Here is a 25,189-nt window from a genome sequence, read left to right on the forward strand (position 1 = left end):
TGTGCTCTTACCAACATGAAATGCATCTGAAACAGTCTAGAAATGTGGAGGTGCATAGATTACTCTTAACTGGTGAAGAGAAGTATGTGGGGAAGGGAGATAGAGTCTAGGGGAGACATGCAAGAATCTGACACTGACAACTCCTCAATCACCTTGCCTGAGATAGGAGAAGAAGCAACACCACCCTAGGTGGGGTGCCTCTAATCTAGTTTATAATCTAGTTTTACAGTTTATCTCAGAGACACCGGATGATGAAGAAGCCTTTGCTGAATGCTATGTACTGAATTCAAGGTGGCTGAGAGAAAGAGGGAGATGAACAACGGATGTGCTGGCGCTTTAAAGTTTGTGGTTGCTACCTCCTGATTGGGCAGTGAGTGCAAAGATCTGTCTCAAGGTGCTGAGGCTGAGCCTCGATGGGTTAAACCAATACCAAAGCCTGTTAGAGGGCATGGCATGTACAATATAAAACTGTAATCCTTCAGAAAAAGAATCTGTCAGTAGTTTGATTCTTTAGTATGGAAGTCACAAAATGGCTATTTGTTGTTTCCTACAAAAGTTAACTTTGCTAAAATATGGAAATTCCCAAATTCTTTCAAACTGATTCTCTATGTTATAACAATGCTTTATTGTTTTAGATTTTTTAATATTTAGATACAAAAAAGACAGAATAACAAGTACACCTAGAAGCAAAAGTATGACCCAAAAAAAGGAAAACTTATACACAGAAATTCAATGATATCTGTTCTCTATTATATGAACCAACAATGCAAGCCTCTAAATATGGAGAAACACAAATAAAAACAAAAAGTAGAAAACATCACTGTACTACTAAAAACAAAAACAGTCAAAATGTATTGTTTCACAATGAAAATCAGAGCAGTGAATGGCGGTAGCAGTGACTTAAACACAATGCAATACATACTGCAGCATCATTGGTTGATGATGGTTCACCATTCATCATACAAATTTTGTGATGATATGTACTAACTCTTATTTTTCCTCTCACCAGTCAAAATTTGCAAGTATATTGGTGACCATGTTAACCACTTTGGATGACCCCATGTGTAAGTGTAGCTCATGACATTAATGGCCTTCTGTGTTACTGTTATAAACTGGCAACATAATAAATGAACTTTCTGTATTACTGTTGTACTGTTCAGCAATATTCAATTGAAAGTGATCTTTGCATTTAACAATCCAGCTGTCCTTGGATTGGGTCATGTGTAGTGCAGCTTGCTATGTATTGTTACTATGTTGACTGTTTTATGAAGTTACACTTTGTCTAACCATGGGGTATGATGCTTTGAGGATACCTTGATCCGCTGGTACAGATGAGTGAAAGCACAAAGAAAGCAAGCAAATTCAAACTAACCTAGCCCACCTGCATGACTAGTTTCACACTCCTCCAGGTCTTCGTCATCACTCGAACACTCTGCAGATGAGCCCATGTCATCTGGCGTATGCTTCATGGGCAGAGCGTTGGTCATCAGCCAGAGCGAAGACACCCAAACACAGACCCACCAGAAAAAAAACAAAGATACACAAAGACAAGTGAAAACATACAAAACAAGTTAGAAGGTGAACATGAACAAGTTCATTATTGACCTTGGCAACAGTAGCTTGACAAAAAGATCTTAAGGTTCACTTGCCAGCTTTTTTCAAAGCTTTTCAACTGCGTCTCACAGTCTCCCTCAGCTGATGAGAGTTTGCTTCGTTGTCATGGATAGTCTTTTTTGTCCCAGAGAGAGATTTGTTTTGACAGCTTCTACATATTCCACACATACAGATACACATCTACACAATAACATACTGATAGACACAATAGATGAAATACACACTTGTTCACATCTACACACATACATTCATGCCCCTGTCTGTATCCCAACTCATACTGACATAGACATGTATACACTCACACAGATGAGTCTAAATCTACACAACAATATCAAACAGGCAGTTTGTTCAGGGCTGCTGTGGTAGAAGGGAAAAAACTCTGAGCTCTTCTCCATTTTGAAGTCCTGTATCTGTGACCAGAGGGCAGCAGTGTGAAGTGTGGATTTAGGTGGTTATCACTGTCATTTGCTATTATGAGTGTAAGGCATGTGAGAGCTCTGTTGTTCAAGTCTAAGAGATTGGGGATAAGGGGGCAGAAGATTTTAGGTTTAAGTTTATTTTTGTCAGAGATAGTTAACATGATAAAGAAGAAAGGGGAACTCTGACAGTCTAGCCATGTAAGGGAGTCCCACCCTGATTTAGCAGTGTCCAGTCCTTGTCTTAAATTGGGATTCTTATCATCCACTCATTGTTCCTTTTGGCCCTGAATGCCCCCTTGTGGCACCACCCTCTCTCTGTCCTCCTCCTCACTGATAAAATCCTCAGTACTGACCTTTTGTGCTGTAAGTTAGAGGTGGTTAGAGTTCAAACTGAGATATTGGTTTGTGTGAGTGGGTTTCCTTTATGCTTCTGTCAGCCCACACCTTAATACAGGTGTCTGACGAAGACTGTGAGACTGGGTTGAAAGTTCAAGGAAACACTAGTAATTGCACATTGAATCAAGTTTTTTTTGTCAACAAATACCAAAACTCCACTGACTCAATGTCAAACATGTTGCATTTAATTTCAGTGTTTAATTATAGGCTTCCAATTGGTTCACTGGTGGACACTTTTTAATGTAAAACAACAGAAGGAAAAGTTCAGTTTGCATTGCAATCAATGCAGCTCAAACATAACTACAATACAGCTGTGAGAGCAATCATCAAACAGTAAGAAGACTGGTATCTGGAAGTATGAACAGGAATTTAATACAAATATTAATACATATAATAAAATAACCAAATTGGAATATCACACAGTTCAAATGTCCATTTTCACTTCATTTGGTATAAGCCTGAAAGGCAGGCAACATCAACTTTAATTAAGGTTTTGCTTTACTTGTCATTTTATTGTATTGCAAATTATGTATTTTATAAAAAAAATAATCCAGGTAAATACAACAAAAACACAAAATCTGTGTTCATCTTAATTGAAACTGGCCATCAAACAAAAATGTTTGGCTGTCAATAGACCAGATTATATTCATATGAATGAGGCTTTAATGAGGCCAGACTTTCCTGGTCACAACAATATACTCAGCAAAACAGCTGACAGTATTTCCGAGCAAAATAACATGTGGTGCAGGGGAATGCAATTTTTATGCACTGACCAAAGGACCATGTCGACAGGCACCATGATCCACTCATATAGACTGCATGCATGATTGCATCATTGATCTGATTGGTTGCTTAGTTTAATGCGTCAACTTCAAGCAGGCCAGCTTCAATTTCCCAATAAGATATTTGATTTTCTGTAACACTAATAAGAAGGAGCTCAAACCATCCCACAGTTTTCTGACTATTATGTATGTACTACATGTCCCACGCACAGTATATTAGTGTTTCTTTGTTTACATGTTTTAATGTGTTATTATGGAAGTCTGTCCAAACCTGTACAGTTGAGGAGGATCTGTGTTTCCGTGTGGTGGTGGTGGACATCATGGTAGTAGTCTCAATGAAGGTAGTGGACATCTCTGGAGGCATGGCTGTGGTCCTGGCTGAGCCTGCCACACTAGGCACATCACCTACCAATCTCACACTGCCGTTAATCTTGATGTTAGGGTTGCCCTCAGCGGCCATGTTCAACACCTTGAGGCCATTGTAATAAAGACCAGATAGTTGACCCTGAAATGGCCGGCCTCGATCACTACCACCAATTGCAACTGTTGCTTGAGTGTTGAAAATTGTTAGCTGCCGTCCTAGAGGAGACATCCAGATGTAAGATATTTTCAACAAAGAAAAGCACCTTTTCATATACCTTTTTATAACTGCATGATTTAAGATTAAGGGCCCTATTGTCGTGGTGGAGCAACGACCAGTGCAAGCAGTGCTTCAACAGTATTATGCTGACCTTGAAGTTTGTTGTGCCCTTTTGTGCGGCAAATGCGCAGCAATAATGGAATGATGCTTAAAATTATAATTTTTAAAATAAACTGTTTTAATTTATCATTCTTCACCCAGTAGATGCATTCAAATCAACATAAAAAAAATTACTTTTAATGTGGTTAAGGCAGTTTGCATTTATCTATGAACGAAAAGGGGGTGATTCTTACAGTCTCTGTTGTCCACAGCTGCTTTATACTGTATGAAAAACTTCTTATTCAGTTCATTAAATCCCTGCAGCATCTGAAGGCAGCAAGACAGGTATGTTGATAAATCTGCAGCCACCAACACGGCTGCAACAAAATAACCACATGCACTCTACACACATTTTAACAGTATCGTGAGCAAAGTCAGATTATCAGTAGCGGTTTTATGTTTTGTTCTTCTTCTGTTTTTACTCTATTGAAATTGATCGCAAATTTCTGATTACATTTTACATTGTTCGCATTGTTTCATACACATATTTAGACAGATGGTGTTATACCTAAAATAATACATTATGGTTTAATTAAAAATAATATATACTACAGTTATAACTGATTGCCAATACATTTCTAGTAATGCAGAAAATATGAGTGGTTTGCATTCTTTTCACCAAAACACTGGGACTTAATCCTTATTCTTAATTTAGTAGTAATAAAGAATATAATGTACATTTTCCATGAAAACTGAGAATGAGAAAGTATTTTTGAGTTTGTTGTTTTATGTAATTCTTTATGAACATTCTCCTAATCACTCTCATTTATAACTGACCCTCTTGTTCCGAGTTCCATTGTAGCTTAATTGTGTCCTGTGTTTTGGTGTGCTTTTCTAAAATTCTGTTTATGTTCAAGAGGAGGTTGTTAGTGTTCATATTATAGTATAGTATCATACATAATGCAAACATAATGGTACTTTGAAACCTCCTCTCTTTTTTCGGCATTTTGAAGATAATTTCTCACTTGTAGATATTTATAGAAGTCCAACTCTACAGGGTTATATTTGATTGATATGGCTTCAAAAGAATTCATAACATTTTAGTTAACATTTGTGAGTATATCTTTAATATTATATATATTTATATATTTGTAATAGTTTTGGAACCCAGACCTTTATGGATACATTATGCATTATCCATTGTTAGGTTTGGTCCCATGCCATTTATCTTGGATAGTTACTTTTTTCAGGGGTTTTTCCTTACTCAAATCAAGGGTCTAAGGACAGAGGATGTTATATTGCTATACAGATTGTGAATCCCCCTGAGGCTAATTTGTGATATTGTGATATTGGTCTATACAAATAAAATACAATTGACAAAAATTGACCTGACTTTACAACATTTTTTGGGCCAGTTATGCAAGATGTTATTGATCCATCTGTTTTGTCATTCAGCAGTACAGTGTCTCTCTCACCAATAAAGGGCAGTGTTTTTATTGACATTGGAACCAATTCTTTTACTATAAAGAAGCCCTTCGCTTCAGTTTTGCCACTGGACCATTTCATTATTGTGCTGACCTGTGAAGTTAAAATAATTCTGCAGGTCTGGTGGTGCCAATCAACTTCAATCTTTAGATTTTACTAATGTTTTCAATTTTACTTTTTTCCTGTTGTTATTCAAGATGAAATTTGTTACCATTCTATTCCATCTTGAAGCTTGCTGGATGGATTGGGATTGGTAAACTTTGAATATTATTATAATTGTATTCACTCCAATCCAATATAGAATCAGGTCTCAGTTTTGAACCGTTCAGGTCTTTGATTTTGTTTTCTGGATTTTGATCATTGAGATCACAGATTTTGTTTAGGTCATTGTGGATTGTGATTCTAAATATTTTATTTTACTCTGTTTTTTATCATTTAAATATAAAATTCCCTTTAAAAATATCTGTAAATTGGTTAGCTCTACATGTGGATTTACATTTGATGTGGTTTATTTTTTCTTAATTTTTTGAGAAAACTCAATTATGTTTGAAGTATGTCTGATGTTGTTAAACATAAGGCTGTTCGGAGTGAATCCACACTAATCCCTATCTCTTATGTCTGGAAAGATTTCCTTGAGCTTGTTTGTCATGACAACTGGTAGGATTTTTTCAGTTGTATTCAATAACGATATTGGTCTATCAGAGGAACATTCTGTTGCATCTTTTCCATCCTCATAAATGCCTGTAACTATGGATGAATTCCATGTGGATGCCCAAGCACCTGATTCTAAAGTATAGTTGTAAGGTTTTTGTAAAAGAGGTATCAGACCTTCTTGGAACTTATAGAATTCATTAGTGCACCCATTGTCTCCCAGGGTTTTTTTTTTTTTTTTAACTTTTTAAAACTTTGGATCAATCATCCCTTCTGGATATACCATGACCTGGATGACTGAGAATCTTCACAGACATTTTTTTTACTTCATTTAATTGAAATCCTCTATTGTTATAGTTGTAATGAGCATTTTCTCAAGTTTCTCAAGGTATGTTTCAATTTCTTCTGTCTCTTCTCTCCATTTCATTCTTACATAATTTCACACAATATTTTACAAATGATTCTTTCTGCAATGTCAACTTTTCTGTCATGATTTTGTTCTCATGTCATCTTTTAGCTTGGTGACATAAGACTTACCTTCTTTGGTGCTTAAGCCTGTCCACTAGGAGTTAAATAGATTTTGGTCCTTCTTCCTAACATTTTGGTTTTGTAAATATTAGAAATTTCTCACCCTCTTCTGTGAAAAGGCCTGCACATTTATTTTTGAGTTGTGTAGTTACATCCATATTACATATTATTTTATGTTTATCTACTAGTTCTTTGATGTGTAGCTCAAGCTGGTTTTTAGTCTATTCCCACTATCTTTTTCCTCATGAACTGGCTATTACATCTCCCCGTAACACAGCTTTTGCTTTGTCCCATACCATGATACTGTTAATTTCTTCTGTATCATAAATATCAGTCACTGACGCAATTTTTAGCTGTTTCTTTAAACCTATATCTAGAAAGAAGGATGTCCTCTGTAAGCGTTTCCCCCCCCTAGAGCTTAACTTTACCACTAGGATAACCATAGCGTGGAAGGTCCTGGAAGGTGGAAGGTCCTTATGTTTGTCTTGTGTTAAATGTTTCTCTTGGAGAAACGATATAACTCCCTTTTCTTTTTTGAATTGTTGTAAAACCTTAAAACAGTTATGGACTCCATTTACATTTAAATAAATGCTATTTAAATGACTCATGGCTTGAAAGAACAATAGCAATGGTAATTAACTGAGCATTCATTTTCACATAACTTTAGGCAGAATTACAAATGCTCAACATATATATCCAGCCTTGAGAATAGCAAATCATGTAGAAGCAAAAAACAAAACAAAAAAACCCCAAAAACATAAACATGAGAAATAAAAACATAAACATCATATAATCAAAATTATACTTGGCCTGCTACCTTGTGTAGACTGTTATTGTATCCATGCATTCCCCATTGCAAGGATAGACAAAAACATGTAATAATAACAACAACAACAACAACAACAACAACAACAACAATAATAATAATAATAATAATAATAATAATAATAATAATAATAATAATAATAATAGGGATGCAAAAAAGGGTGGAGTCAGTAACTTTACAATCTAACCTGCAGCCTATCTAGTATTATGAGTCAGAATTAGGTTTCCCTGCATTATCTCTGTCATCCAAATTCACTCTCTATTGTTTGGTAGACTTTGTACAGTTCTTACTAGCTGCCTTACCAAGCTTTGTTGTATCTCCCTGATCAGAGATTTATTCCCTGCCGATTATCAACTGATAATTTACACCTTCAGATTTAATTACACATTTCTGATTATTAAACATCTTTTAGAGCATGCTTTATTCTTGAGTTACAGTGCAAACGCTATTGTGTCGCATCAGTTACAATATGATCTCAATATGAGAGTCGTAACAGTGACCATTTATGACATGAGATACATTGGAATTGTGACTGAAATAGTGTTGGATTGATGCAATCATACAGTATAAACGGCTTCAACAAACTGTTGTACAATTCATTACTTTTCTTGTTTTTGTACAGATTAGGTGTTATAAAACCCACACCATCTGCCTCTGGCTGCAGATTTGTGGTGCTGCACTCACGTCCTGCCACCAACAGTATGATTTCCTGGAAGCATCTCTCCATTTGATGAGATATTGCCTTACTGTGATTGGCTCAGCTGTGTCAGAGCTATAAGACCAGGGATGTGACTGGCTGAGAGTTTTATTATCAATGACCACACCCAGCCCTTTTGCACTTAGTCTTTGCACCCAAGACCTACCACTTTGCGCTGGTTGTTGCACTTGCACGATCAAAACAGGAAAGTCTACAGCCACGCCAGCTGCTCAGTGAATATGTGTAATAACATTTTTAAAATATGAGCTGGGATTTTTTTCTCAACTCATGACTATTACTCATTAATTTTGATTATATATTGAATTATTTACAGTTTATTGGTTCATTTATTTAGTTAATTAATTAGTTATGGATTTATCATTTTTAGCCCACATGAAATTCCATATACAATTACTACATGCATGGGTTTACATTCATGTTCATTCTATTGACACTATGTTTAACGGTACTTTGTTAGAAATAGGAAAGTATCATTTTGGCCTAATAACAAAGAAATTATGATATGCATTAAAATACCTTAAGGGTTGACTATCACTGAAAAAAAAATCAAATGACATTTTTCATTGTTTTTGAATCTCTAAACTCACACAATCCATTTAAGCTTTAAATAGAGACCATGCACATAGATTTCATGTTCTCATTAGAGAAATGCAGATGAGTCTTTTCACATTATATCAGTATAGTGAACACACATAAGCATAGAAACATGTTTGTTTGAAATTACCTTTTTCTTGTAGCCACTCCTCTACTGGTCTGGCGTATTTGAAAGGAATTTTCTTATTGGCCATTTGATAGCGTTCAATGTCACTGTTCCCTTTAAAGTTTAAGAAGACATTTATAAAGACATTTATTGATTATCAGCATCATGTCATCAGTAGGAAATATCACTTTCCCTCTAACATTTACAATATGTTTAAATTATTTTAGCTGAAGATTACATTCTTATTAAACTTGTTTTAGTTACAGTATATCTGAGGCTCATCATCTTTGGGGCTTGTCTGTGTATTCAGCCGATCTTTCCTTTTCACTTTGTATAGAGTATGCACTGACATCACGTTTTGTGAGATACTACCTGGCTCACCACTGAGTGGCAAAACAAACTCCCTACAGCTGCTATAATTGGTGGGGCTGTTATACTATGTGTAAAACAAACATATATATAAGATACCCACAGTACAATTGCTGTTTGATTGTTAATGCACAAATTACAGGTGTAAATATTCCAGGGGCCAGATGTATAAATGATGTGTACGCACAAAAACCATGCACACGCCATTTCTCATAGATAAACTGGCATTTATAAAAACATAATATACAGTGAAAATGTGCACACCTCATGCATACTTCAGATCAGCCATACACATGTTTATCAAGAGCCAGCAATGGGTTATATAATAAGGTGGAAATGGAGAAATAAGTTAATCATTGGTTACATTTCTGATGTTTAAAAATGATGATGCAATATCACTGATGATGATGGTTTACAGGTCCATGTGATTAATTAATGAGATGGATACTATACAGAGCCACAGCCGTGTGTAATGACAGCCACTCTGGGACCTCGTAGTCATACATCTACACAGAATTTTATGCATTTGTCCCCTGTTGTCTGAAACCACTGCAGTTTTTTTCTGTCAGTATGAGGACAATGAAATGCATTTTGAAACTAAAATTGTGTAGTTTTGTGTCAAATGTATTCATTGTTTGTTTTAGTTTCCACAGTTTTATTTGTGGAGGGGGGTCTTTCATTTTGAACAATTTAAGGTTTTCACATTCCTTTAGAAAATATCTTTTCACAGTTCTTCTATTCTGTTTAACCTTTGGCAGTCCATTAGGCCATTTGCCTGAAATGTTTGGTTTTCATGTTTATTTCCATGTGAATGCACAAAGGAAGATACTGATTGCTGAGTGTTTTCCACCCCTGGGTAGTGACTGGTGACTACACATGCGGTAACATCACATGCACACTCTCTGTTAATGGATAAACCTTATTTACTGTAATCAATGGTAAACTATGGGCACTTCTCATTTCTCTATTTTGTGCCTCCTTGTCTCCTCTCTCCCCCGTCCCGGAAATTGATCTCAGCATGTCATGTTTAGGGATGTCTCAATTCCTAAACTGCATCTGGAGGAGAGAGGATGCTTGCCGGAGGAGCCATGAGCGAGGATACACAAGTGTATCCTTTGCGGAGGTCTTTTTGGCACCCGTGACGTATAAAAGAGCCGTGACACATAGCTGGTTTGTAAACCATTTGTAATGCTAGGATATATATATATGTATGCGTGTGTGTGTGTGTGTGTGTGTGGTGTGTGTGTGTGTGTGTGTGTGTGTGTGTGTACACGCGTTAAGTAAAATATAACAATGTATGTCATCCGTACATTCTTGTTATATCATATATATATTATCACGTTGTGATTTGAATTAAAAGTAAATATATAAGTTGCCCTGAACACTGTTCTGCTCATCTGTCAGAGATCACAAAATACAGTGGTAGGCTGTAACAAAACAATGGACAAATGATGCAGCTCTGCTGCACATTATATTTAACTGACATGACGGCTCCGAAGCAAGGATGTCTCATTTTGTTAAATGCCTGTTGTTTCGACTCCTCCCTTCTCGTGTCTCTTCCTCGCCTCCTCCGCTCGCATCTCAGGTAGGAAGGACTAAGATGTGGGGAGAGGAGGCGAGGAAAGGAACCGAGGATGTACAAACTGAGAAATGAGAAGAGGGGAATGTCCTCCTGAAAGTGTGGTGTAATTACATCTAGGTAAAATCAGAAAAAAATTAAAAGGATGAGCCCTGATCATAACTGAAAGGTTATAAAAATGGTAATAACATACATTGAAAATAGCATTTTTGACTGTGCCGTAGTTTGCATGATATCACAATGGATTATCAGCTACATTTTTCTGGGCTTTGATTATTTTAATATGACAGAGGCATAACAGAGGCGCAACAGGACATGGTCCCACATAAGTCACAGCATGTAAGGGCATAGCTTAACATAATTTGAAGTTCAATGGGCAGCATGTGCATTTATGGAACTGACTTTTTAAACTATACAGAGGTACAAATCAGGATTTGAAATGAGGATTCTCCAGAGTAAATATAGCTGATGTCAGTGAGGGCTCATAGCTCACACATAATAGCAAACTGGTATGCAATGACCACTGTTTCAAAAATTTTACAAATCACTGTTAAAAAATAATGATGTTTTATGATGTGATAATGCTATGGTTAAGGTCTGGTTAGGTTTAGGCATAAAAGCCATTTGGTAAGGTTTAGGGAAAGATCTTGGTCTGGGTTAAAATGACCACTTTGTTAAGGTTAGAGCATGTGGTGTGGGTTAAACTTAGACAACCTTCTTCATCATGGCAAGAATAATAACTACGCAGTTAAGTTTAGGGGATGATCATAGTAACAATTTTTAAAAAAACTGTCCTGATTCACAGTTGGAAATGTGGGACACACGACAATGCTCCTTCAGTTGTTTTCAACAACAATTTAATCAATCAACAGATTGATTAAAATAGAGTACAATTACAGATACTCCTCTCCTACTAAACAAAATATACAGCTTTGTAGTTAACAATTAAAATATAAACAGAACAAAAATACCAACAGGCCTACTTGCTTTGACAAAGTTTTCGACTGAGGTAGACAGTTCTTTATTGGACAAAGTATTTCCTCCTACGTAGCCCTGTACATGTCACATGGGTTTTGGGTTTTCTGTGTTACACTTAAGTTGCTTGGTCATTTGGTTGAGGTCATTTATGTTAATTTACTTTGGGGGACTTTCTTGCATTTTTGGTTGGATTGTGTTGTGTGTTCTGGGATTTGGTTTTCTGTGGGTACGTCTCAAGTCTCTTATTTTATGGCTCCTCGCTCCTTGCCTGAACCGGAAGTTGTTCCCAATGCGCCATTTTGACAGGCGTCCCAAGTCTCTTATTTTGCTCGGAGGAGCAAGGAGCGAGGAAACATGAGAGCAGACTTCACGGAAGTCTTTTACTGGCCGACACGCCCCCTTATTGGATAACAGTTATTGATTGGATGCTGCAGCTGATCAGACTGATCTGACACATCACTGCAGTTTCATGCCGAAGTGGAGACAGATTACAGATTAAATTTAAGTGTATCATTCCCAAGTTTTATGTTTATTTATATATTCATCCTATAGTTAAAAATCTGTTAATTGTCGGTCTGACCAACAAAAGAACCATAAACAACTTTCTTCATTTATTAGAAAGATTTTTTTTTTTCATGATGTTATTTTCTCCATTAAACTGTTCCTTGCTGACAGACAGACTCTTCCTGACTTTAACTTTATCCATAATAACAGTTAAACACATGTATATTTTACATCATTTATCGTCATTTCCATTCACATGTGAGGCTGAAAATTCCTGAGTGTCAGGTTTGATATGAGTTACATCATTTCCATTTGCCCTGAAACATTTAGCCAAATACATATTTTCCAGTGTTCAGAAGACACCCTGGTCATATTCTGGGTTATTGAATGATGAATTCATTATCAGGGTTATCAAAAAATACAGATGGAAATGATCAATAAATAGTATAAACGCATTCTGCGAGTAGAAATGGTTTCTACAGCTGTTAAAGCTGACTGACAGCTGATCCAGCTGTGATCAGCTGTCGCCGTCATCAGAAATGGACGTCGCTTCACATGACGCTTCAGAGGAGAGGATGTCTCATGTCTCTTAAAACAAATTTCCTCGTTTCCTCTCTCCTCGCTTGGTTTCCTTGTGTCTCTCCTTGCATCCATGGTGGGAGGGACTAAGACGCAAGGAAAAGACGCAAGTGAGGGAAACGTGGATGCACCCTTTGTGTTTCCCTTGTGTGTTCCTTCACTCCTCCTGTGTTCATGTGCTCCTCCTCTCACCTGCCCGGCATTACCCTTGTTAGTCCTTCCTGTTCCTAGTGTCTTCCCCACTCTATCAGCTCCCAGTCTGCCCTTGTGTTGTGTCACCTGTTCCTTGTTGTATGATTACTTTAGTTCCTGTTTTATTTTGATATGTTTTCTCCTTGTGTTTTGTTACCTTTACTTCCTGTGTTTGCCTGCCTTTGTTGATTGCCCTTATGAGTTTCACCTGTGTCTTGTTTCACTCACCTGTGTTCAGTTTGTAACCAGACCCTGTGTATTTAAGTCCTGTTCTCTAGTTTTTGTTGAAGCGTCTGCGTATCTGGTCAGTGTTCCTTGTTCCTGTGTCTCAGTCTTGTGTTATTCAATAAATATTCCACTTCTGATCCTGCCTGCCGTCTTCTGTGTTTGGGTCCACCTGCTCCACTCCATGACAGAACATCTCTTACAGGTTTTGTGCTTATACTACATACTTAAGACAGGAAGTGAGTGTGAAGAGAAACAGTCTGGTAAAACAGTTAAACACCTTTCTGTGTTTGACTTGGCTGCCGGTGTTTATGAGCGGACAGCAGACGCAAGTTGCTTAGCAACCCAGTCTAGTTGGCTACAAGCTAGTTAGCTAGTGTGGCTCCATTCACAAGTAACGCCACTGTTTATCATAACCTATCTATCCGCATGTGAACTCGTGCCTCGTGCTTAACACGTTGCTGCTGATTCATTTTGACACTTTATTCACTGTTGTCGCTGAACCTGATAGCCTCGCTGTCTGACACTGGCAGGTGTCTCTCTCCTATTACAGGAGAAGTTGTGAGGGGGTGGGGTTGCGCAGAGAGTGTGAAGAGAGGAGAGATGCAAACACTGGCACGGCTTTACAGAAAAGACGGGCTATGTATTTTGATGCAACATCAAACTAATTGATACAAATGGTATTGTCTCATCCTATCTTTCAGAGGCTGCTGGGTAGTCCAGTTGGGGGGGTGGGCTGCCCCTCCGAGGCAATGGTAGGGGAAATGGTGATTTTTTTTGGTGAAAAGTTCACCTTCATGTTACCAACTGTGTTCAGAAGTACTTGAACAAAACACACATACAAAATATACACACGTATAAATATAGCACAAAAAGTAAGGGAATATGTGTTTGGTAGATTATTTCTTTGTTGTAACAATGCTTCTTGGCAACAAATCTTATACTGTTGGAAAGCCTGTTTATTTCCCTTTTAAATGGTGCCACATTTGTAAGGAACATGCATTTGTGGGATGGGCAGCAGACCTGAGTATGTGGCTTGTGGCCATGAAAATCTTGAATTTCGGAGTGGAGAGGATGGAATGGCCTGCCAGCAGTCCTGACCTCAACCCCATTGAACACTTGTGGGATCAGCTTGGGCGTGCTGTTCATGCCAGAGTGACCAACACAACCATGTTGGCTGACTTGCGACAAATACTGGTTGAAGAATGGGATGCCAATCACAGCAGTGTTCGACCAGGCTGGTGACCAGCATGAGGAGGTGCTGGGCTGTTGTGGCTGTGTATGGTTCTTCCACACGCTACTGAGGCTACTGTTTGTTATATGAATAAAGTGTTAAATTGCCAATATGTCTTGTTTCTTCAAACTTCAATCATCCAATCCACCAAACACCAAACAATGTCACTGGTAGAATAAGCTGTTTGGCATTGGCAGAGAAGATTTGGCGAATTTTTCATGGGTGCCAGCCACATGTTCAGCTCTGCTGCTCATCCCACAAATGCATGTTCCTTACAAATGTGGCACCATTTAAAAGGAAAATAAACAGGCTTTTCAACGGTATAAGATTTATTACCAAGATGCATTGTTACAACAAAGAAATAATCTACCAAACACAAATTTCCTTACTTTTTGTGCTATGTTTATGCAGTACCAGTCAAAAGTTTGGACACACCTACTCACTTACTCACTCACTGAAGGTACCAAATCTATAAAATAACACATATAGACTCATGTAGTTTACAAAAAAGTGTAAACCAAAATATCTTTCATATTTTAGATTTCTCAAAGTAGCCACCTTTTACTTTGATGACAGCTTTGCACACTATTTGCAATGTCTCAACCAGCTTCATGGGGTAGTCATCTGGAATGGTTTTCCAACAGTCCAAGAGTTCCCACATATGCTGAGCACTTGTTGGCTACTTTCCCTTCACTCTTTGGTCCAATTCACCCCAAACCACCACATTTGGGTTTAGGTCTGGTGATTATGGAGGCTAGGCCATCTGATGCAGCACTCCATCACTCTCTTTTTTTGGTCAAATTGCCCTTACATAACCTGGAGGTATGTTTTGGGTCATTGTCCTGTTGAAAAACAAATGAAGGTTCCACTAAGCGCAAACCAGATTGGATGGCATGTCGCTGCAGGATGTTGTGGTAGCCATATTGGTTAAGTGCGCCTTGAATTCTGAATAAATTGCCAGTGCTGTTAATTGGCAATTTCTGTGGCTGGTAACTCTAATGAACTGCATTCTTGGGCCCTGTTTACACCTGGCATTAACATCTGTCTCAAGTGATCTGATCACAAGTGGACAGCTCTAAGTACAGGAGTGAATGCACTCAAGACGCATGAGATCTGATCACTCAGACCACATTTGGAGGTGGTCTGGGCCGCATGTGGCCACATTCATTTAGCAGTGCAAACGCAATGTATCCTGGGCCACACTGAAGGACCGCCTACTAAACTGACGTCCTCTGTTTTCCTGCAGACCAGGCACGAGAATTGCATTGCTGCCTCCAGGTCCAAAGCCATGTTCAACTTGTTTGATAACAGGATAAAGCAATATATTATTTTGATTTTCCGTTTTTCATGTAAATTTAAAAAAATGTAATCCACCTCCTGTTTTCCCCGTTCCCCTACCCCTTTTTCATCTTCAAAGTTTTTTGCTTGTCTAAAAAAATATTTCAGAAGCTAAACGTTGCTGGATAGTTTCCTGTGTCTTGTCAAGTTGATAACTAGTTGAAAAAGTTTTTAGTTTTGCTGCGCTGCTTGACATAATGAGCTCAGGATTTATCAGGAGGACGGCTGCTTTACTCCAAAGAGTTTCACTGTATGAACCTGGACTACGTGTATGTAACAGCTGACCTTCATGTCTTAAAGTAATGATGGACTGTCATTTCTGTTTACTTAGCTGAGCACTTCCTGCCATTATTGGGTCTCACTGGCCGACCACATGTTTCAAGACTCTAAGAAACAAACAGTGTCCTCAAGAAACTCAATCCTCTAGAAACTCAATCTCTCCAGAGTCTGTGGTTGTTCGCACCTAAGTCTGCTCACAGCAGACACACACAGAAGTCTTTTCTTTACAGCAGAAGACGTGAGAGCCTGCCTAAGACTCAGTAACTAAGTTCTAGTGTCAGCAGCTACTACACAAGTCTGCTGGCTGGTTTAACAAGCACAGGAGCCACAAAGCAGAGTTAGCTTGCCACTAAGTCTGTAAGGACTGGACAAAGGAGTGACCTGGGCCCTCTGACCTGCACAACTGGAGCACCAACCTCCCAGCAAGCCCGGCATCCTTCAGCCTTGGAGCCAAACTCTTATCAGCATGACTCATCCACGGATTCGCCAGCTAAGAAGCAGCACACCACAAAGCATCTCTCTCCCTCCATGGACTCAGTAACAACTGGGCATAGCCTAGCAACATATAGTGTAGCATAGCATGGCTAAGCAAGAGCATTTAACTCAATCAATGTACTGTACATGTATTGATTTGCCTAAGGTTATTCATTGAACTGTTGTTGTGATGTCCTTGTTGTGATGGTCAGGTTATTGCATTGTCAAACTGCCAAGTTAATGTTAGCATGCTTAACACACGTTACATCCAGTAACTAGGCCTTGCATGCAACTAACCTCTTCCTAACCTGGCACCTTTAGCTTACACCAACTGGCCTTAAACAGAGAACTACACAGTTAAGAGTTTTAAAACTAGATTTGCACACTTTGCCCAGTTGTTACCAGTCCATGAAGAAAGAGATGCTTTGTGGTGCGCTGCTTCTTAGCGAGTGAATCCGTGGAAGAGAAAGGCTGTGAAGGGTTTGGCTCCAAAGCTGAAAGGATGCAGGATTTGCTCTGTAGGTCTGGTGCTCCAGTCTGCAGGTCAGAGGGCCCAGGTCCAGTCCTTTGTGTAGAGTTAGTGGCAAGTTAACTCTGTTTTGTGGCTCCTGTACTTACCTATGTATCTAAAACGGCCGCCACGGCCCGTAAGAATGTTGTAGAGAGATCGAACCAAAACTCAATTATTCGTCTCATCAAGACCTACAAATCATATGCTGGCACCCCTGACCTAAATCCAATAGGAAGTCCGCAGTGTTCTCATCAAAGTACGACTTTGTGCCAATTTTGGACCTTGAATAAACGCTATCTCCTCCTAGGGCGTTAATGGTATCGGCTTCAAACTTTAATACATGACTTATCACACTGTGCTGAACAAAAGTTATTAAAAACTTTGTAATGACTGGAATGGTTTAGATCTAGTAAGCCCTGAAAGTTGGAGTGCGACATCACACCTTACAATGTAAACCAATGGGGAGGCAATCTCTGGGCATGGACTTTGTGCCAAACTGGGGCGTCTGACGTCTAAACTATAAGTCTGACCACTTTCAAACCTGTATCAAGGGATTCACAACGAAAATTCCTACAAAAAAATTTGATTTTTAATGTACGATTTGGCCAAAGTCATGGGATTTATGAGGATATTTCACAAGAAGGGTACTCTGAAATCCTTCTCTCCAGCTGAGAGGGAGAGAGAGAGAATGGGAGGGGGGGGTGGGTAAAGTAAGACCTGTCAGCCCAGGTCTGAAGACATCTACATGCCTGTGACAGAAGCCCTTGGACTGCGCCACACTCCAGTTACTTAGTGTTTCTACACATCTGACAGCAGTGTTCAATCCTTACTTTTTTTTCAAGGAGTACATGTGCTCCTAAATGAAAAAAATTAGGAGCACACATATAACTTTAGGAGTACACTGAAATCTGAAATCATAATCACGATTATTTTTGTTCAATATTGAGATCATGATTATTTAACATGATCACTTTTTGACATTTTTGCCAGTTGCCGATGTTGATATATGCACATATTTTTTCCCACTTGGCTGAGGAGACTATTACAAATGTAATCATATATTGTACTAATGATCAAGAAAGACTTTAGCCTATATAGGGAAGAACTCAGGAAGACTTGAGTTCTGGGGCTCAGCATTAAAACTTTAATGGCTCAACTTTAATGGACTCAGGAAATGATATTTAACTCCCTCATGCAATGTTAGATAACAGTGAAAAACTAAAGTTACATGTCTTTGTCCAGCAAGTACTCGTAACAATGTACATTTAAACGTATGCCACATAGAAGTGCAATCAAACTGACTGAATAGCACCCCCTACAAAATTGCAGCAAAGCAGCCCCAGCAGCAGGTAAGATAGTGGACAAAGGAAGTGATGTTTATCTCCTTCTTGCACTGTCTGAAAACAGCCCGGGTCTGAAGACATCTACATGCCCGTTACAGAAACCCTTCGACTGCGCCGCGGCCCAACGTGCGCAAAGGCGCGAGGGCCCGTTCAACGCTGCTTGCAGCTTTAATTAGGGCCTGAGCCTCAAAGGGGCTCAAGCCACTTCAACCCTTAATTTGACCCCCTAAACATGCTCAAAAACTTACCAAATTTGGCACGCACATCAGGTCTGGTGAAAAATCTGATAAAATGTAAAAATTATCCCCCAAAGTGCCAAAATGTGCTCTATAGCGCCACCTATGTATCTAATATGGCTGCCACAGCCCGTAGGAATGTTCTAGAGAGATAGAACCAAAACTCAATTATTTGTCTCATCAAGACCTACAAATCATACACTGACACCCCTGACCTAAATCCAACAAGGAAGTCCCCAATATGCTCTTTAAAGTACGACTTTGCGCCTATTTTGGACCCCCAAGAAATGCTATCTCCTCCTAGGGTGTTAAAGCTTCAAACTTTGATATATGACTTATCACACTGTGCTGAACAAAAATTATTAAAAACTTTGTAATAACTCGAACGGTTTAGGTATAATAAGCCCTGAAAGTTGTAGTGCCACATCACACCTTACAATGTAAACCAATGGAGAGGCAATCTCTAGGCATGGACTTTGTGTCAAACAAATGGTTCTGATGTCTAAAATATAAGTCCAACCACTTTGAAACCTGTATCAATGGATTAGAGAGGAAATTTCCTACAAAAAAATGTGATTTTTAATGTAGGATTTGGCCAAAGTCATGGGATTTATGAGGATATTTCACAAGAAGAGTGACATTCTCCTCTCCAACTGAGAGGGAGAGAGAGACAATGGGAAGGGGGGATGGGTAAAGTAAGACCTGTCAGCCCAGGTCTGAAAACATCTATATGCCCATGACAGAAGCCCTTGGACTGCGCCACACTCCAGTTACTTAGTGTTTCTACACATCTGACAGCAGTGTTTAATCCTTACTTTTTTCCAAGGAGTACATGTGCTCCTAAATGAAAAAAATTAGGAGCACACATATAACTTTAGGAGCACACTGAAAAATGTTCAAGTAACAGTTTCTTAAAGAAAATAATTAATTACATACATATTTACAATTTATCACATACATATTTAAACTCTTTTTGTGTGTGTGTGTCTGTGTGTATGTAAATCAAAATTTCTGTTGTTTTTAGGGGTGCTTGATTATGGCAAAAATCATAATCACGATTATCTTGTTCAATATTGAGATCACGATTATTTAACACGATTACTTTTTGACTGTCATTTTTTGCCAATTGCCGATGTTCATATATGCACATATTTTTTCCCACTTGGCTGAGGAGACTATTACACATGCAATCATATATTGTACTAATGATCAAGAAAGACTATAGCCTATATGAGGGAAGAACTCAGGAAGACTGGAGTTCCGGAGCACAACATTAAAACTTTAATGGACCTGCCAAGAGGGTGGAGCAGCAGTTTTGTTCTGTAGTTTATTAGACATACAGGAATAATGTGTAGGATTTAATCATTGGTTATTAATCTGAAGCGGAGGGTGGCAGTAATGCACCTAATATGCTGGTTGCCAACCGCTGCTATAAACAAAAAAGAGGAGACTGTTTCTCCGTGATGGTCCCGGTGTTCCTTCTGCAGGTTTCACTTAACTCAGCTGGCCGACAGACCCGCTGCTTCTTCTCACTTTAACCTGAATAACAAACCGGGGCTCAGTGGTCTGGTTGGATCCAAACAGAGAGCTGGGTCTAGGTGAGAGGCTAGTTGAAGCTAACTGGTCGTGCTTCCCTCCAGTCATGCTGCAGCCAACGCTCCACTAGCCTCCCAGCTAAGGTTAGCCCTGGCTCTCCAGGTGGATCCAACTGGAGCACCGAACCCAAGTTAGTTATTCAGGTTAAAGTGGGAAGAAGCAGCGGGTCTGTCGGGCAGCTGAGTGAAGTGGAGCCTGCGGAGGAAACACCGGGACCATTGGCGTGAAACAGTCCGCGGACGAGCTGCTGTGTTCAGCTGCACAGTTAGGGAATAGTTTGGCTGCCAGGATGTACCACTCTGTTTGGAAAAAAAAAAACTTCTTCTTTTTGGTTTATGCTGGCGGTTGGCAACCAGCGTATTAGGTGCATTAACGCCACCTTCTGCTCCGGAGTGTGGACCAGAGATTAAATCCTACACATTTATCCTGTCTGTCTAATAAACTGAAAGAAAACTCTACTGCTCCACTCACTTGGCAGGAAGTTTTGTCTCAGGAATGCTGAGTTACTGAACTTCAGTCTTCCTAAGTTCTTCCTTCATATATTGTCTTTCTTGGTCATAGTATAATCTCTGCGTGCATGCATAATAGCCTCCTCAGCCAGATGGTAAAAATATATGCATATATCGGCATCGGCAATTGGCCACAAGGAGTTGGAAATATCAGCATATCGGATATCTGCAAAAATCCAATGTCGTGCATCCCTAGTTAAAAATATTTACTTTCCTAAAAATAGACTTGATGAAATTAATTTGTTTTACACACAAACTCATCAAGGGTTTTCAATTTACTAATTGAAATTCAAGTGAATGGGCGCAAAACTTGCATGATTTTGATGACACAGGTGTGAGCAAGGCAGCCATGTCCCACCCTGCAGAAAATTCTCATTCTCACACTGTTGAGATTTAATGTTTTGCCATGACAGAGGAAGTTGCTAGAACTTTATTGTAAATGCTCCAGTCTGCACCAAACTTTACATGTTTGATAAGACTCCCGGCCTGAACATGTGTACATGACAACATTCCATCAGTGATGCAAACTGGCTGAATAGCGCCCCCTACGAAATTTCAGTAAAGCAGCCCCAACAGCGGGCAAAATAGTGGACAAAGGAAGTGATGTTTATCTCCTTCCTGAATTGTCTGAAAACAGCCCGGGTCTGAAGACATCTACATGCCCGTCACAGAAGCCCTTCGATTGAGCTGCGATCGGACGTGTGCAGAGGTGCGAGGGCCCGTTCAACGCTGCTTGCAGCTTTAATTGTGGTAATTTTGGTTATGGTTATTAAGTTATTATTAATAAATCAGAGTTCCAAATTGATAGCTTAGTAAATTTTGAGACTGAATTGGCTATTTTTTTCCCTGACTCCAGGGTGGTGCCACGTTATTATTAATTCTTATTAATAATTTCTATTGATTTGATTCAATAATTGTCTTTGATAATCATTAATTATTGCTGATAGCCAAATTTGTAGTCAAGGCCCAACACCATAATATGAATTACTACAGTAGTTTAATAGGACTATTTGCTGTATACCAATACTACCTCAGCAGGACACAAATGATGGTCTCAAATGCATTAAGAAGGCAAGAAATTTCACTAGTTAACTTTTGACAAGGCACATCTGTTAACTGAAAACCATTTCAGGTGACTACCTCATGAAGCTGGTTAAGACATTGCCAATAGTGTGCAAAGCTCTCACCAATGCAGACGGTGGCTACTTTGAGGAATCTAAAATATGAAAATATGAACCAGTTTTTGTTTGTTTACTACATATGTGTGCGTATATATATATATATATACGCACACATATGTATATATCAGGGCTGGATTGATACTGGATTTTTGAGGCTGATACCAATATTAGGGAGTAAAAAAAATTCCCATATCAATATATTGGCCGACAATCGTATATATACATAAAAATGCATATTTTGCAATGATCCCTCAAATGTCAAACACTTGTGATGAAGATATGTAATGGAGGCAGGATATTTTACAGTTTAGCATTATTTTTATTGCCCAAAATGACATAAGTGCACTGAAACAGTAAACTTCACTAGGAATATAATAATTATAAATTACTACAAATAAAAAAACAGAACAAAAAAACATATGTATATGCTAAACTTGAATTAATCAAATATACATGAAATGCTGCCTATATAACTATATATATAAAAAATAAAAAAATATATCGGTGCATATTGGACAACATATACGCCGATACCCATATATCTGTGATAGGCCAATATCGGCTGATAATATCAGCTGACCGATATATATACAAATACAGAAATGGTAAATGATATGCCTTTCTAGTCCTCTGACCACTTAAAGCGCTTTTTACACTATGAGTCACATTTACCCATATTCATACGCTGAATGGGTACAGGAGCTACCATGCATGGTCCCAACCTGCCCATCAGAGGGAATCTAATCATGCACACACTGATGGCACAGCCATCAGGAGCAATTTGGGGTTCAGTATCTTGCCCTTGACATGCGGAATGGAGGAGCTGGGAATCGAACCGCTGATCTCCCAATTAGTGCATGACCTGCTCTACCTCCTGTGCCACAGCCGCCACCTTGCCGGAGGGACAAATTAAAGGAAAAATCTGAATAAAAGAATCGAAAAACATTTAAAATGCAGATGTGTCTGTGCACCAGGGCTCACTGAATGGTTTGCTGTGTATGAAAATGATGTGAATAAAATTAGGGCTTTTACAGTCACCAGATCTCAACCCAGTTGAACACCTATGGAAGATTTGCTCTCCACCACCATCTCCATAAGACCAAATGATATAATATAAACTTTCAATTTCAAATCTATTTAGTGATGTCTGTGATTGTCTCTGATGCTGTATGTCCTTTTGTTATGTCCAGATGTTTGTTTTTCTTTCTATCTGCTGCGCTCAGGTGTCTCTTGCAAAAGAGATTTTGATCTTAATGAGATTACCTGATTAAATAAAAATTGTATATATGATTGAGGAATGGTGTTCCTCCCTCCAATAGAGTTCCACAGACGTGGCAAGGACCACTGAAGCTGTTATGGAGGCTTGTGGCAGCCTGACTACATCCTAAGACACTTCATGTTTGTTTGTTTCTTCAGGTTTGTCCTATAATTTGTCAACCATCTGTATATATTAGGAATGTGCAAAAAGCCCAGTATTTGTATATTTGTTGAGGCAGCAAAATTATTTGTATTTCTATTTCAATAAAAGTGGAAAGAGGCTCAAAAATCCTGTTTTTGTTTTTGGTTTTAATACACTTTTAATTTTAGAAAATTGAAGTGTTACAATAAGTGTTCATGAATAAACTACCTTACAAAGGAGGTCCCCACACTGGGTCTTGAACTGGAGTCTTCCAGATCATAGATGACTGTGCTGACTACTGAGCTAAAACTTTACCTAGTGCCTCAATGCAGACAGACCTCTACCTATTTATATACCCATAACACAGAGACAGCACAGCATATAATGTGTAGGGAGGAACTTCAAAGGGAATTCTTGCTTTGCACATTTCATTTATTGCCTATTTTTTATAACTTAACCGCCTTGTGGAAAGGAGAGGGGGAACTACAGGTCATTTTTCTGCTGATATTCTTGTTTTTCTTCTGTGATAAATTATGAGCAGCAGCTCCTAGATACTTATAAATCACTGTGACTGTAATTTTTGTAGATATAGTAGGCTATTGCCATATTGCAACATTTTTATGACCTCCTCAGCACTATGTGAGTGTGGCCTACCAACAGCACAAGCCTGTACTGCAGTGACTTGAAATGGCACTTAGCTAAGCTAATTAGCAGCAAGATACCCCCCTTCTCCGTGGACAACTACCATAAACTTCTACAGAAGACTGCAGTGCTGGAAACCAAAATTCAGAGGTTAGAAGTGAACATGGAAGTGAATGGACTACGTGGGAATGGCGCCGCTTTACCATGGACTCAAAACAGTGAACAAGAGCATGCTAACACATGGCTAATTAGCACCAACAAGACTACCAAGAAACAGGAGGGCTGTGTACTAGATAATAAATCTACAAGTAGTAGTTCTCCTTGGCGCAAAGCCTAAGAGTAAATCATTTCCCTGGGAAATGGGAGGACAAGTAACAAGCAGAGCCCAGTGCCCTGGGATTTGTGATGCGACTGGATGGCCTGCATTATCATCCAGGCAGAGCGCCTTATCAACCCCTGTTCTTAGTAGGACACAGCCGTGGACAGCTGCAAAATGGAGAACAACAAGCCTCCCCAGCAACCAAGTGTGCAACTGGAAAACAGATTTGCTCCACTGTTGTAGGACCCTGGATCTCTGTCTGATGATCTGGATAACCTCTCATCTTCCCACAGCAGGGTAAGAACTGAGAGTAAATCAGAAAATAAAGGCTACAGGGAAATCTAACAACCAGGCCTCAAATTCTGATTGTGGGTGACTATGCTGTAAAAGATTTAAAAAGCATGTGCAGTAAAAACACCAAAATATTTTGTTTTCCCAAGGATATGGTTTCTGACATGACTGAAAGGATCCTGCATATTGCGGCTGTACATCCAACTGTGAAAAATATCACAGTGCACATATGGACCAATGATGTGGTGAAGTACTGAAATGAGGCTTTATTAATCTGTTGAACACAATCAGCTCTCTGAATGCTGAGGTGTTTATCAGTGGTCCTGAGGAGCTGAGAGATTCAGCAGATTGTTTGCACTGAACATATGGCTTTCAACTGCATGTACCTATTTTACTTCCCTCTGCCAAGGACAAGAGAGGAGGAATTCACCCCCTTAACCCCCCCCCCCTTCAAATCCCACTCACCCTTCTTGGAGTTTACTGACCAGATGAAAGAGCTGGTTGCTGCTTGGCCCAAACTTATAACCTGCCTTACTCCCATTTTCTCTCCACTTCCACCAATGGCTTTAAGTCTTCTGCCAGTTTTGATTGATTGATTTGATTTATTGATTGG

General features: G+C 39.0%; 1 protein-coding gene across 1 annotated transcript in view; it reads right to left on the reverse strand.

The window, feature by feature from the left end:
- nrxn3a (neurexin 3a) overlaps positions 1 to 25,189 on the reverse strand; it is a 283,641-nt gene that overhangs the window by 21,245 nt on the left and 237,207 nt on the right. The window contains exons 21-23 of the mRNA XM_044375060.1: positions 8,823 to 8,912; positions 3,483 to 3,790; positions 1,373 to 1,463 (exon numbers count right to left, since the gene is read on the reverse strand). Of these exons, the coding sequence (XP_044230995.1) occupies positions 1,373 to 1,463; positions 3,483 to 3,790; positions 8,823 to 8,912 (489 nt within the window). The remainder of the gene's footprint in view (positions 1 to 1,372; positions 1,464 to 3,482; positions 3,791 to 8,822; positions 8,913 to 25,189) is intronic.

Source organism: Thunnus albacares, chromosome 15 (genome assembly GCF_914725855.1).
Source record: "Thunnus albacares chromosome 15, fThuAlb1.1, whole genome shotgun sequence".
NCBI classification, from domain to species: Eukaryota; Metazoa; Chordata; class Actinopteri; order Scombriformes; family Scombridae; genus Thunnus; species Thunnus albacares.